At 44.0% G+C, this 15,930-nt stretch overlaps 1 protein-coding gene across 1 annotated transcript in view; it reads left to right on the top strand.

Annotated features, from left to right (window-relative positions):
- The first annotated feature begins 1,383 nt into the window (after positions 1-1,383).
- Positions 1,384-15,930, top strand: part of LOC118776315 (bone morphogenetic protein receptor type-1B) — a 34,208-nt gene continuing 19,661 nt past the window's right edge. The window contains exon 1 of the mRNA XM_036526565.1: positions 1,384-1,656. Coding sequence (XP_036382458.1) covers positions 1,578-1,656 — 79 coding nt within the window. The 5' untranslated portion in view covers positions 1,384-1,577. The remainder of the gene's footprint in view (positions 1,657-15,930) is intronic.

Raw genomic sequence — 15,930 nt, 5'->3', positions numbered from 1 at the left:
AGATAGGACAGCACAGCTCATTGTATTCTCCTCCTTAAGCCTATTTTTAGCAGCAGACCTGTCCGGCCTTACAGCTCTTTATTACCTGCATTATATGCTACATAAGTGGGTCTTTGTTGAGAATTTACGCACAGCTTTGAAAGGGGGAAAAAAGCCAAAGGGAATCATGCCCGTTGTCAACAAGTGGAAACCTATTAACAGGTTGCTATATATAAAGCTATTAATGGACTGTATTACTGTTTAAACATACCTTAACTATTATAACACATTTCCTCCTTGTGCTATGTCTCTCCCCCTGTATATATAGATATATATATACATATATATATATGTATATATAGAGATAGAGACATGAAGCAAGGGGAAACGGTTTTAAATGTGTTTAAATACACCTACTGTTTTTATTCAGATCCAAATTGTACTTTCCTGACAATTTATAGATGGCTTTTTTTTTCTTTTTTGAAATTTTTTCTTTTGTAAGGTTTATAAGCGCTGGCAGATTTTTCACATTATTTCACATAACACATTATCACATCACATTATCGGCGTAGATTATTTAACACCATAATTAAAAACATAATGATAATTACGTGGCCGATATTCTGCCCTGTATTTGCAAAAGCAGGAGAAGCTGAGGAGACTCTGCAGAGTGTCAGTCCTGACCCTACAGCGCGTGAGAGCTCTGTGCGTTAGCCCGGCCCGGGGAGTTTGTGCTCTGGCTTAATAAATTACACAATTAAAGGCTTCGACGTTTGGAAGTGACATCCGAAAGACGAGTAGTCTGGGGTGTCTCTCCGGGGCTGTGACCGAAGTGCAGGGTTGAAAACGCTGAGGGGCTCTGACTCTGCTGAGAGCGAGCCAGGACCTCTCTTCCATCTGGAGAGAATATGGGCCAGGGGAACAGAGTGAGAAAATCCCATTTGCTTGAGAATTTAATTCGTTTTTTTTTTTCCCCTCTCTCCTTGATCTGCCGTTCACTGGGATGCGAGAGAATTCTGCCCATGTGTTTACCCCTTGTTTGGAGGCCGATAATGGTGCCCTCCCCCCCTCTCCTCTTAACCCCTCCTGCCTCTCTGCCCTCTCCCAGCCCCCTCGCTCGCCCCCCTGCCCGTGCCCTCCTTTCTTTTGGGAAACAGAAGCCCATGGAAGTGTGAGGAGAGCGGGGTGAGGGCCGCGTCTGGTGGCGGGGGTCCAGGCCGGGGCTTCAGAGATCAGCTGCTCCTTTGTTGTCTTACCCACAAGGTGTCCGCAGAGAGAGGGCCGGCAGAGCCAAGCGGGCGGCCACTAATTCCCTCCCTTTCTCTCTCTCTCTCTCTCTCTCTCTCTCTCTCTCTCTCTCTCTCTCTCTCTCCCGCTCTCTCTCTCTCCTCCCTCACAGCTGGGCCGTCAGTACAGAGTAGCTGCGACGGCTGCCGTGTGACTGCGCAGGGTGTGGAGTTTCTCGCACGGCGGAGAGGGAGAGAGGGAGAGAGCGGAGCCTCGCCTGCACTCGGCCGCACACAGACACACGCGTGCACGCGCTCTCGCAAGGCCGCCAGGACCTGCCTCTTCCCGAGCCCCCGGCCAGCCGACTGAAGATGGTGCCGCCGCGGGGATGTCTGGGCTGGCTTTCACTGCTCCTCATTGGCCTGGCCTCCCTGCGTCCCGGGACCAAGGGTGAGTAACGAGGGGGTCTGTCCCCCTCATCTGCCGGTCCCGAGGGGGTCCATACACCCCGAGAAAAACTTTGCGCCCCGTACAACTTTTAGGTAGGCTCTGCCCTTGTACTTGAAGAGTTTAGAGCTCTGAGCACTGTGTTTCTCTACATGCATTCTGAAGTGAGGAGCAGGTAGTGGTCGGGGGGTAGTCAGGCTATTTTTTGCCCTCCGCGGTATTTATGTTCATTCAGACCTGTCATGGTGTCTGCAGGCTTTACCGTGTGAGCCTTTGCTTAGAGCGCGGTGTGGTTTTTGTCCCCTGCACGGTCCCGGGGATTGAGCTGCATTAAAGTGGACGGGCAGTTGCCCTTTACAACTGTCTCATGTTTAGCGGGATGATTCCGCACCTGTGAGATGTCGTAAACAACTAGCATTGTCCAGATAAAAGCAACACAGTTAGTACATCTTTAAAAAAAATTTAATGATACATTAATGAGATAAATATAATAAAAAAACATGAACTTTTGTAGTGAAGAAAAATAGAATTTAGTACAGAATTATGGACAAATTATTTTAAAGTAATTTATTGCCTTCTGACACATGACTGTTGCCTTACCGGCGTTTTGGAAAATGTGAGCATTAAGCTGAAGGTTCACTGCTTTTAGCCAGTGCACAGGCTGTTTTCTTTCTTAAAAATGTGTTAGCAGTGATTTGTTTTGTTTTTGGTATTTGTGGTTTCGTTATGTACTGTTTTAATTAGGTTTGTGTTAGTTGTGATTTGTTTCATCAAGTGTACATTTTTGGTGTTATTGTCGTCCTGTTTGCGTTTTGTGAGTTGTTTGTTGTAGTCGAAAGCAGCATGTGGTAGTTATATTTAAATTGTGTTTATTGTGTTTTTAAAACCCGTTTATCATGTTTATTAAATCTGTTTATTTTGATTAATATTTGCATTTTTCTTATTTGTTTAGCCATGGTTTGTGCATAGCTTTGACGCCATTTTTGTTATTTGGCGTTGTGCATAGTTTTGAAATACATTTGTGTTAGCTGTTGTTTGTGTGTGTGTGTGTTGGCCCCGTTTGTGATGCTTGCGGTTTGCTTTGCAGTATTGCGGGATGGGTTAGGATCATACTGGGCAGCTTGTGTAGATCTCAGCTGTCTGACACTTGTTGGACAGATTTGGGGCTTCAACCTTTAAAATCAATCAAACCCGCTGCCATGACACAAAGTGCGCACAGACACACACACACACACACACACACACACACACACACACACACACACACACGCACACACACACACACACACACACACACACACACACACACACACACACACACACACGCACGCACGCGCACGCACGCACAGGCACACACACAAACGAGTTACGCAGCTGTGCACAAAGTGTCCTAGAATAGGCAGATGACTGTCACTGCCCAGGTTAGCAACTCTGTGTGTTAAAGGGTCGCAGTGAAAGAGGCCGGCTGGAAAATCTCTGCTGGGTTACAGCCGCTGCAGACCATGACAAGGCTAAGATCGTGGTAACATTCTGTCCAGGCCAGGTTGCATGTTTGGTAACATTAACAGAAAACTTGACTACTTTTTGCTACTCTTTGCTCTTGCTAAATGCGAATGGGCTGCGGTAATGACAGAATGCACGTCATTTTTCTTTCATATTTCTCTAAATGTGTTTATTTTAGAATCTATTAGGAATTATTAGAATCATAAACACATTTGAAACACTCTTGCCAGATATGACCTGCAGTTTTGGTGCCCTTGGAAAGGGTATTTTTTTTTTTCTATACACAGTTAGGAATGTTTCAGAACTAAAGCTAAGCCTCTATCAGAACAAAAAAAATCTAAATAAATAAATACAGTCATTACTGCTGACGGAAAGAGGATACGATTTTTAACATGTTCTTCTGTATGTTCTTTAAGTGCAGCATGAAGGCTGAATTTGACAGTAAGCGCACAGGCATCGCTGAGTGGTGTGGTGAGCACTCTCCGCTCAGACTGCTCCCTTGATGCAGTGGAATGCGCTTGGCTGTGTGTAGGCAGCGCATTGATCATATTGAAAAGGGATTTGGGGAGCTCCGTGGGAGGGAATCAATGTAAAGCCTGTGCCTAATGATAAAAATTTGCATCTGTGTACGTCATTGTGTTATCAATGGCGCTTCTTTCATGTTTAGAAGGAAGTTTTTCTCCCGCTGTCGAGCGTAAGGAAGCGAGCACCACACACGTTTCTGTTGTCTTTCTAAATACCCTTTTAAGTATCCAGATCTCCCCATTTTAAACAAGTACTGGCCGAGATTACAGCCAAAATAATGAATGTGTTTTTGGTTATGCGCTTAGTGTTCAAATAACATCGGAATCCTTTTGTTCTTCTTCCATTGTTTGCCATCTTAATAGCGGTTTAAGGGATTTAAGATCATTTTGGTTACTTCGATTGTGTGGTCCCAGGGGAGTCCTACTTAGCTCCAATAGTAGCGAGTGAAACATTTATTTAGATCAATTACAACTCTGACCCTCATATACAGCTTTGCTTTAAAGTGTTTGTTAAAGAGATAAATATAAAACTGGCGAAAAAATGGCTTCAGATTTGCAAATTAGGCCCTGTGTCCAACTGCACGTGGAGTGTTCTGCCAAGAATAAGACAGATGTGCACTGGCTGGAGTTGGCCGTTTGTTTTGCAGGATTGTCAGCTTATTTCAACAGCTCTCAAGTGTGCTTAGAATTTGTGTGTTCAGCCCCAGATGGACCGGAGGCTTTGAAACAGTCGCGTCTGCATTAAATGTGCGCTCCTCCTCCTCCTCGCGGTCATCTTTCACACATTTCCTCTCTGGCTTCTTCACGTCTTCTTTTTTCACCTGTTCATTTTCTTCCTCCTCTTCCTTCTTTGCTCCTTCTCCTCCGCTTCATCCTGCTCCCCTCCCCTTTGCCTTCATGTCGCTGGCCCCGGCCGTTGGGCTATGCGGCCGCAGTGTATTTTCTTGAGCCTCGTTCTCGCTTGGGGGTACGTTAGGGAGCCCGTCAGCACAAATCTTGCCGATTCAGCGGCGTAAAAAAAGTCTTAGTTTCACCAGTTCTCCGCAACAGAGGAGACTCTCCCTGAAGCACCTGGTGCTGAGCGAGACCAGCTGTTTCCAGCACGACTAGCATTTCAGCCGCCGTCTGCCAACAGCAGCTCGTGCTCCTTACAGCATGCAATGTTTTTCCCGCTCTGCTGCAAGGCCAGAGACGCTGAGCGGCCTCTTCCCTGCTTCGAGTCCTGGCGCAAGGTCGCAGCTCGCCCCCAACGTTTCCCGGGCCCCGTCTCAATGGCTCCTTCAGTGGTAGCAGGCCGGGCCCTCCCCCGGGAGCAGGAGGACAGGGAAAAAAGGCAAAAGAATGAAAAGAGCAGAAGTGTTTCTTTTATCCCACAGCTAAAGGGAAGAAGAGACGGAGCAATGTAAACAAGGTCACCACGATCTGGTGCTATCCCCAGCCTGACCTTCAGAATGAGTTCACTGCATTTTTGTGGTATTTGGGTGTCTCTGTGTGTGTGTGTGTGTGTGTGTGTGTGTGTGTGTGTGTGTGTGAGAGGAGGCTGGGAATTTCTTACAGTACATTGTCCTCCATGAAAAAATGCTTCAGTAGATCTTTTTTCACATTCAGCTTAGTTGCGTCGCATTTGTTATTGGTTATGCAAAGCAGAGCACTGTTCAGCTTGTTCTTCCTTTCGGGTGATCTGTAGTCCGCTTTGTAATCTGCTCCACATGCAGGTGGCTGACTGTACGCAGTTACATGATATCATTTATGAATTTAATCGCTACACCCTCCAAGAACATGCCATTGCACATGCTTCATTCAGTGCAAGCTTTCCAAAACCTGTGTGGTAGGCTTTTGTTGCAAATGAAGCGAATGCTATAAAATGCATTGAGGTGCAGTATAATAGCGAACTCTGACAGGTTGTTGTGAGTTTTGCAGAAGTGTTTTTTTTTGTTTTGATGGAGGACTGAATGTGCAGCGTAAGATGGGTAGGAACTGGAGGCCTCTTATGGAGATGTGCTTTAAAAGAGGTTCTGACACAAGCAAAAATAATCATGTATTTCATGCCATACAGTAATCAATAAAGTAGTCTTTCATGCTATGATGTGAAGTAAACTGTGAGGGAATCCAAAGTCCCTTGTGTGAAGCTTGAAAGAAAATAAATGAAAAAATGAATGTGATGCAAAAATTCATCTGGTTGCTGGGAAATGGATCCCACCTTTTACCACATGGAGCAGAGCCGTTACCAGAGACTGCGTCCTTGACGCTCCCTCCCCCTGGCCCTGTGTGCTGATCCAAGAGAAAGGAAGAAAAGACTGCGAGAAGTTGGGCATGAAAAAAGACGTAAAGAGTAAGAGTAGACCAGAACGGGGGGGGGGGGGGGCAGTTCCCAACACGGTCGGGTCCGGTAGCTTCCTGACAGGATGCGGATTGTGTTCCCAAAACAGAACCTGATCCCCAGTCAGATGTGCGGCTCCGCTGGCCGGGCCCTGCCCGAGGGGGCCCGGGGGTTGAAGGAGCCGGAGGTTGCACCTGTGGCTCTCTAATGAGGGGGGGGGGGTGAAAGAGTGGGCGGTAGTGTGCTGTGTCACGGCCGCTCCTTCCTGTAACCGACACCCCTCGAGATTACCGGGTGCGTCTTCTCACGGCAGGGTCGGTGCTGGAGCCTTGCAGATGCCAGATTCTGCCCCCCGGTCCAAGGTCCACAGTGAGAGGGGACGGGGGGGGGCACAACAATGGTGCCTTGTGCGTGGTGCGACTCCGTCTGTCTTGGACCTGGTTTTGGTTGCTACTTCATGAAAAAAAGAGGGGAAGCAGTCAATGGCTCTGGTATTAATATGCATGACCGAGGTTATTTTTTTTACAGCGTATCGCCATATATCAAAGCAGAATTTTTTTTCTTTTTTTTTTTGAGAGACACCCCTGACGCCCCACCCCCGCTGATCTGTATTATTCCCTCTCGCTGGTGCGATGGCTCAGTTACGCCTCACAGACTGCGGGCATCCGTCCGGACCGCACACTTCCTATTTGGGTTGGAGTGTGCTCCCTCTTCCCTTTCCAAAAACATCCCTCACATGTACGTTTGTGAAGTAAGCTTCATTTTTTTTCCTTTTTCACTCCCTTTTTTCCCCTCTCTGCCTGTTCTTCTCTCTGATTCTCCAAAAACCTCTGTGTGCTCCACATAAACAATTAAAGAATTCTTACAGCTTTCTTTGTGGAATACATTTCAGATGTTAAATGAAAAAACAGCAGTATCCTATATTTTGTTATATATTCATATCTTTTTAGTCCTCATTCAGATTAATGTCAAAAAGAAAAAAAATAAATCGTGTGATAACTACAGCAAAGGTTTTTGTTGTACCATTTTTTCCGAGGCACGATCCCTTAATCTGACACTCCAGTAATTCACTTGTCTCTGTCTGTAACTTCATCTTTACCCATGGACTTTGTCTCTCACCTTTTCTTTTATTCTGCAGTGATCCCTCCATTTATTTCTGCTGCTAGGTAGATAAACACCTGCATCTGCCCATTTGTACCTGAACCTCACAGGTGTGCATATGGCAGGCAATCCCACAATACAAAAGGTGTTAGCCAGCTGAACACCAAGCTGAAAAAGTCCACTTTTTAAATACATCAAAGACATTATTTCTGAGCTCCACGACCCTTCTTTAATGTGGAGACTTCTTTTGGTGAACGATATGAAATGAGCTTACCTTTATTGGATTTCTGGGACACTTAAGTAAGTAAACTGTAATTTGTTTAGTTGGATTTGCTGAAAAATCTCACTTTTAAGAAAATGAGTTATTATCAGTTCAAATGGTCACTATAGTATTAATTTTCCAATGCAGTTGAAAGTTACACATTATTTCTGTCTCAGTTAATAGAGGCCAGTCTGGTTTATTAACACTCTATTTTTTAACCAATAAAATGCCACATGACTAAGGTTTAAAGTTAAAAATCTATTTAAAGGTAAAAAATAAAAAAAAATAAAATAAAATTACCACAGATACCTTGCACTGTAAACTGCAGTTCTACTGAATAAGTATGTCCTGAAGTGCCAGGATTATGCTCCTTTGCACAATAACCACAAACTAGCTATGAGTGACAGACTACAGTATATTTGTTTTGAAGGTTGTTGTCATGATTTTGGCACTGGCTTTGTGTGGCCTGTCAGTCATACAGATATTGTTTGTTGAGGGCTTGTTGTATTTTCCCCACTCATCCAGCATGACTTGGGTCCCCACACCCTTAATAAACATATGATTTAATCCTTTAATAACAGCTGTATGTGGCACTGTTCAGATTATGTATGCAGTCTGTTGGCTGTGTGCACTCAAAAGGGAGGCCAGGTGGTTCTAGGAGAAAATGAAACCCAGGGTAAGTGCTTGTCTGGACATTTCTAAATCAACGATTTAGCGATGTTTGCATGAGGTGTGCTTGCCAGGTCCAGCTAAACTCCTCCCCTGGGATTCATTTACTGAATTTCAATCACTGAAGTTATCCCGGAGGCCCAAAATGACTCTCATGCATGAATTTGATATGTATTTCAAAGGATCACTTTTCTCATAGAACAGCGCCAGGTGGCTTTTAGGGCTAACGACAGAGTAAGAATGGATTGGTGAATGTGTTTGAGTGGCGAGGGCGGTGACGTCACACGGATGTGAGGGCGTGTGGAGCCGTGGGGCTCGTGGCCGGGCCTGGGTGACGGACAGGGGGCAGGTGCAGGCCCGGGCCAGCTTTAGCCCAGGCCCCCTCGCGCATTGTATGGCTCTGGAATTGTTCAGGCTGAGGACTGGAAAGGGGGCCGGAGGGCTCGGACTGTGGTGTGCACTGTGTGCCTAAACATGGTGTGGAAGAGAGAGGGAGGCCGCCTGATTTCCGGCCCGTCACGAGGTGGGATTGGGCGGGGTCACGGGACTCAGCGAAAGGTTACCGTTGACAGGAAACACGGACAGGGGAGGGGGCGGTCTATTTCTGTTACAGCTTCTGGTAGATGAGCTGAACCTTGGACCCTCCATCAATTCCTGTTGAGGTTTGATGCCTGCCTTGACTCTCGATCTGTTAGCCCTAAAGGACTCTAAAAAGAAACAGCAGCTATAATCTGTGACCTATCACTGTGTCAGATTAGGTCAACTTGAAGAGAGTTAATAGTTGAAGAACTCCTTTTATTTGTCAAGCCTTGCATTCATTTTATTGCAACTTGATGGCCTTTGATAATTTAACAAAGTAACACTTTATATCCTTTTGACACACCTGGGCTTGGTCACCCACATCTCAGCACATAACGCTTACAGGCTCCTCTGTTCTCAGCTCTCCTCAGCTTTTTGGAAAGCCGCTAGATCACTCTTTATTTGGTGTCAATTCTTCAAGGGCACGTGTTGTACACTTAAGCACACAGAGAGGTCAAGTAAACGGTCCTGCGGAGCAAGAGAGAAATCAAACTCATCGCATTGGCTCTCAACCAAAACTAGTACGCCTCTGTTTAATTTAATTCCAGTCCATTTACCCCGACGGGTGGTATGGCAACTCTAAAAGTGTCCCAAAATGGCCGCACCAGGAGCAGCTGAAAGAGACGCTGTTTGCTCAGGGAGATATGTGTGAGACGGCTGGCGGCCGTGCATTGCGTAATGCGGCGCGTAAATGGGAAAGTAATGGCGAGAGACGCAGGGGCCGGGTGCCATGGCAAACAGACCGCGCGGCAAGACCGCCTTTCTCTCCGGCTCCTCCGCAAACACAGCGTCGGCCCGATATGCCAGCCGCTGTCACCCGAAGGGGAAGTGGCTGCAAGTAAATGGGTGGAAAACGACTGTTAAAGCGACAAGCGATTGCCCTGGCGTTCCTGTCCTGCGCGCCCAACAGGATTGTTTACCTGGTCGGAAGGCATGCTTAATTAAACATGAGAAGGGGGCCCGTGTCGGGGCCCCGTCCCCCCGCTACCTCTGCTGCAGCCAGCGAAGGGACAGGTGTAGCAGCAGTTCCTCTTCCTGCAGGCTGGGAGGGTAGAGGAAACGCTTAATCCCCTTATCTGAAAGGGGGCTTTCCAAATTGGCCCTCTTTGAAGAGCAATCAGATGGGGCCGGTGTCGGGCAGGTAAATGAGTCGGTATCTCGGCCGTCGGCAAAGCGACAGAGCTGGCCGTTCCTCCCCCCGAGGCTAGACTTGTTCTGAAAGATAAGCCCCATTTTTTGTTTTTTTTTCCACACTGTTTTGTTTTGTTTTGATTTTGAAAAGGAGGCCGCGGAGAGTCGTGCAAACCCTAGCCCGTGTTCGCGCCCATCCAGAACGCAGATGCTTCCGCCAACACGGGAAACTGCTGACCGAGAGAAGCTTGAGATTATAAGATATGACCTTCCTGAAAATTTAAGTTTACACTGTAATATATATATATATATATATATATATATATATATATAACATGACTGTACAATGACAGCTGACACTCAGAATTCCTGGAGAAAGTCCTGGATTGAATATATGGTTACTACTTTGTGCTTTGTTCTTACCTTCTGTGACTGCTGAAATTAGCAAAATATATAGTGGAAAATGCACACAAATTTGTCAAGGTTAAGGAAAAATGTGCAAGCAACATATGCGTTATTGTGTATACTGTAATAACACATTTGTTGGAATACATGTGGTATGTGTTACATTGGGTGGGTCTTTTAAGGTTTTTAAGGTGCATAATGTGACTTCAAAAATGACTTTTTGCCATGTAAAGGGTCTGTATCATTTATGAGACTAAACTGGCCTGCCTCTCTCTCATTTACTTACACACTCGCCAACATGCACAAATACTGCAGGTTTATAATGTAAAGGATAAAACTAAAACTTTTGAGTGTGTCACTGAAAACGTTTTTTAACATGCCTTATCTCAGAAAGTAAGACATGGTTTAAAAAGCTGTACAAATCTGTACAGTTTTATTCCAGAAAGAAATGCTGTGTTGGGAGTTTATTTGAACGCTGGTGTATTTATTTGGTTTTCCCATACAGTGAATCAGAGCAGAAAGTCTAGTGTAAAAGCAGCGCCTGCAATCGCAGCGGTGGAAGGGAACGTGTTTGAAATGTTGGGAAAGCATTGCCAAGCTGAGCAGCTGTGCAGTCAGTGTTTATTTGGAGGAGTTTTTTCCCAGCAGGCAGGAGAGATAAAGTCTGTGATGGGATCCGTGCTCTATTCTGGAGACAGGGGCAGGTTGCAGAGAGGGTATTGCCCCGAGCCTGTCTGCGAGAGAGCGTTTGTGTATGTGCACACGCATGCATGCTTATGCACGTGTGGGTTTGTGTATGTGTAGCTGTAGTTATGTGCATGCTGGTGTATGCATGCGTCGTTTTGTGTGTGCGGATGCAGTGTGTGTGTGTGTGTGTGTGTGTGTGTGTGTGTGTGTCTGTTCAACTTGCCGGTGGGAAGGCCTGTGGAATGTATGGGGGCTGTGGATCAGGTGGTGGGGTGACCTTGCTTCTAACACAACACACACCTGTGTGCTCCCTACTCTGACCTCCCTTCACTGCATTTTTGTGGTGTGTGTGTGTGTGTGTGTGTGTGTGTGTGTGTGTGTGTGTGTGTGTGTGTGTGTGTGTGTGTGTGTGTGTGTGTGTGAAAGAGAGAGAAAGAGAGAAAAAAAGAAAGAGTAAGAGTGTGCATTCAGGCTTTTTCATCATGAGAACACAGTGGGATAGAAAGAGGGGGAGTAGCAAGGTTTTACTTCTGAGGGTTTTGGTGTGTGGGAGAGGGGAGAGGGGGCATTAATGGTGAATGGGAAGGATTGAAACCTGCTTCTATGAACAGATTTATGCTGGATAATACTGGGAATCATCAGCACACATCGGCTGTCACAGCTCAGGTGCACCACAGCCCTCACATCCGCCAGCAATGGTGATTCCAGCTGTGCCATGTAGCCTATAGCCACTTCAACCTGGGAGGTGGTGTGGCATGGGTGAGGTGGTGGGGCTAGGGTTCCACACTGAATGTCAGCAATTTCAGCAGTAAAAGCAGTAACTTACTGTCCAGCTTTATATCACAGTCTTACCTACATTTACCAGCAGTGGATGTTTCTGTCAAAGTAATGCTATACAATTTCCATATTCCATAATTTATTAATCTATTCCCTGTCATATTCCAAGAAGTATGTCATTCCTTATAATCCTTATAATCCTAAATTAATTAGTTTTTTGTTGTCTTTGATATCACAGTCACTCTATATATCCCATGTGTGTGTATGTGTGTGTGTGTGTGTGTGTGTGTGTGTGTAAAATCTGTTTTCAAAAAATAATATTTGATTAAGGTAACTGACATTATACCCCTAGATAATGAGTGATATTTATAAAGTGCATATATCTATAGGTTTGATATAATCATAAACAGTGGTTTAGAGATTGTTTTTTAAAATAATGGAATATCAGCAATTGCTGGTGGACGTGACCGCAATGCAGAGGCATTGGAAATTCAGCATGAGTGTGTCTCCCTATCTCTTCCCATACTTGGATGAAACGGTCAGGCGTACGTGCAGTCAAGCAAGACTGGTGGAACAGGGCAGCTCGAGCCTTTCGGATGGTGGAGTCGAGGGCGGGGTGGGGGGAGGGTGCATCACCCGGGCCTAGACGGTCTCTGTTTTTCTAGCCTAATCGCAGCACCATGCCAGGAAAGTCTGAGAGAAACTCGATCGCTCTGACAGATACAGGGACTGATTTAGAGCCGGACCATCCCTGTGGTTTCGCGCGTGGCGACGAGCCGCTCATCATCTTCTGACCCGCGTCCAGACGAGAGGCCGGCTGCAGCCCCGCATCTTAAAATGCGATAGTCAGGGAACCCATGTGACAGCAATAAAAATGCAATCGGCCAAAAGCAAATCATGGAAAAAAAGACGTCCAAACTGTGGTGATGAGATCAGAGTGGTACTTAAAAGTGAAAATCTTAGTCGTACTGTGGAAAGATTATTTAATACTTTATTTGTCATATAATCAGCTGTGGTGCTAGCGTAAGACATTAAACACATGAAATGGATTTTACCTGCTCCTGCGTTTGGCTGCCAGCTGGCATAGACACTGATTTCAGCTGTACACCACAAATAATCTGTTAAACCATCTCTGTTGGAAGGTTAAGGTTGCTCTGTGTGTGTGTGTGTGTGTGTGTGTGTGTGTGTGTGTGTGTGTGTGTGTATGTAGATAATAATGATAAATAGCTTTTATACAGCATATTTCATGCGGTGTCGCTAAACAATAAAAAAATGAAGATTAATTGTTAGAGGCATAGACAAAATAATGAAATATAGGTAAAAATTTGAGAATAGCACAGATCTTTGTGGCTCTCTTTCCCTGTTTCGTATCTTACTATCTGCACTGTTGTTATGTACTGCATAATTTTATGGCACTACTTTGTGTTACACAGTGTCACATGTATACACTGATGAGTACTGTGACCTGTAAAGACATGTGATTGTTGTTCACCTGAAATTCAGCAGTAAATGTTCAGGTTTATTCATAAGCTTATTCTGTTAAACATTGTAACATTAAGTGTTTGGACCGCAAACAACACAAGAACTGTCTGTATCATCATTCTTTTTAGTCAGTGGTACTCTCTCACATGTTTTGGTACTGCTTAAACCAATACAAACTCGGTGGTTCTATGAAAATGTTTCTTTCCTATAGTGAGTAGCAGCTTAGGCTTCCCATCCAAAAATGAAATATAATGTAATATATTGAGACATAATGTATGTTGTTCAGCTCAAGAATATATTACAAGGACATTGAAAACATATTACAGAGCAGAAGTATACTGCAACAATTTAAACATTTTCAATATACTGATTGAGCTAAAAATATATTCTCTAAAATATCTCTGTGTATTATATATTTGTATGGGTTGGCCTGCGATGAAGTCACCCCATCCATCATATATTTTCCCTGAAACCAAAAAGTTTGCGGTGGTTTATATCACTGCTTTTATGGAATATGGATAATAATGGTATTTATCATAAAAGGAAATGCAAGTAATAAGGAAAGGCTTCTTTTTAAGGTTCTGAGAAAAAAAATAATGAATATTTTATTATTTACACTATTCAGGGTCAAGGTTATACAGTTCTTCTCAAATGACACTGCACTGTGATCATGCTACAATGCCATAGTACACTCAATGTCCTTAACCAAATTAAAATGCTAAAAATAAAAAAACACTAATTATTTTTGAGTATCTCCATGATACCTGCCACTGTGGCGCCTTGTCTGCTCCATTTGTTTTCATGATGTGACGTCTTCTTAGTGTAGGCTGTAGTCTCACAACATTTCTCTCATGGGTCTTAAGACTAAACTGTCTGATTATTTTTCCAAAATATTTTATGTGCTAGTTTCTTTGGTACTTGTCATGAGATAAGAGTCACAACAAATTCAACTTCTTATCATTAATTGTGAACCCTTGAGCTCCACTGAATTCTGTATTAGATGTTGTAAGTGTCGTAGTGTTTTTCATCAGTATTGTTCATCAGTATTGTATCAGTATTTCCTATATGTGCAGTACTGTAAATTGAGAATTTCTGTTAATATTTCTGGAGTGATCACAGAAGGCTGCTGTGCCTTAGAAAATATTGCACAGATAAACCTACAAATTATAGTCTGTATAGCTAGGGTGTAAGCCTAGCTACAGATAGATAGTTTGTATTTTTATTTATATATTTTACCTAGCTGAAATGAAATTAAGTCTCTGATAAATTTAGGTGACATTGGAAATTACAATTTTTGTCAGAGCATTAATCAGAAACTATGATCAAGCTGTTTTTGTCTGATATGGCTCCCAAATGTCTGTATAGAGTGTCATGCTGTAGACTCTATGTAAGATAATAGACCACACCACTTGAATTTTGTTCCAAGTAGTCCAAATCCATAATTCATCATAGCCATGGTATTAGTTCCTGTAATGCTAATAACAGAACATCACATGATTTTAACTTAAAAGTTAGGCATAAAATTTGAGGAGGAGCCAAAGTGCACAGAGGGACCAAGAAAATGTTGGTGTTAGGATTATAAGGAGAGGACCATATCGTTTTGCAGACTGTAGCTAGAGTGTCCAGTGTACATTACTCAAGCTGGGGCTCACATCTGGAATCGTTTGAGGGATGAGGTAACTTCATCACACAGACAGTAGCGCAATTATTATCGGCTATTTCAGGGAACATCCAAAACGCCAAAAAACTATCATTGTGACTTATCTGAAAATGGCAGGAATCCCTCCCCTATCTCTTCTCTGAAATTTTACTGCCGTATTGCTGTGGGTCTCGTATTTCCATCACTTTATATGCGCAGCTTTGAGACCAGAGGAAGGTTACCCCATCAGTGTCTCAGCCCCCTGTTAACCTTGGCATGATAAACTGGCTTCTCATACTCAATCCCTTGAAAGTATTTTACTCCCTAAAAATATGTGTGGCATTTCTTCTGTCTCACCCTATCAAAAAAGAGTAAACATCCTTTCCTTTCATGGTTGCAGCTCATTATTACTACTGAGGTCTACAGCGAAATATCAGGAAGCGGGACGTCTTTTCCCTTTGCATCTCGAAGATGAAAGGTATCTTTCTTGCGTCTGTCTAATCTCTGCTGGGTTGTAATTGGACGGAAGCTCTGAGAAACGCAGCACCGCCCAGATGGCAGAGTGCGAGATGCAGTGAAGAGACCAGCTGGGTTTCTTTCAAAGCATTCTGGGATTCGGTTCCAGGGGTTCTATGAAACTGCGAGGGTCCTCCGGTTTGGAATGCGCCGAAGGTTCCGGAACCCTTTGTGGCTGTCATTCAGAGACACGATCCAAGGTCTCGTACCGCATGTAGCCGGTTCCTTACAAACTGTTGCCATTCTTAGCTTGGAATTGTAATCACAATTGTTTTTTTTTCCTTTTTGCATTATGCAACTGTTCACAGAAACGCTCTTGAACAGATGGCTTTTAAATAATCGAAACAGATTGCTACCTTATGGTAGTCAATGGACCGTTTTAATGATTATTTTATCCTTAAACAAAAGCAATGGATTTGCAGCTGCTTATATGGGTTTTATCTTATTTAGTTTTAAAAATAGTATTGAAATTCCAAAGCAGTTGCTCAGTGAAGGGGAGAGGCATGTTTAATCCTGCATATCATCCTGTTTTTTTTTCCATGAAATTATACTATATATTTACTTCAATCACTATGGACAGTGGTTCAGTTTTATAGTGGGTGTCATACTTTGAAACATCAAATTACTGACACTTAAGCCTGACTGTGGTTAAAGCCTCACTGTGTTTTTTGGTCTTGGCAAA

Source organism: Megalops cyprinoides, chromosome 4 (assembly GCF_013368585.1).
Source record: "Megalops cyprinoides isolate fMegCyp1 chromosome 4, fMegCyp1.pri, whole genome shotgun sequence".
NCBI lineage: Eukaryota > Metazoa > Chordata > Actinopteri > Elopiformes > Megalopidae > Megalops > Megalops cyprinoides.
The sequence above is the reverse complement of the archived record's forward strand: the minus strand, read 5'-3'. Positions and strand labels throughout refer to the sequence as shown.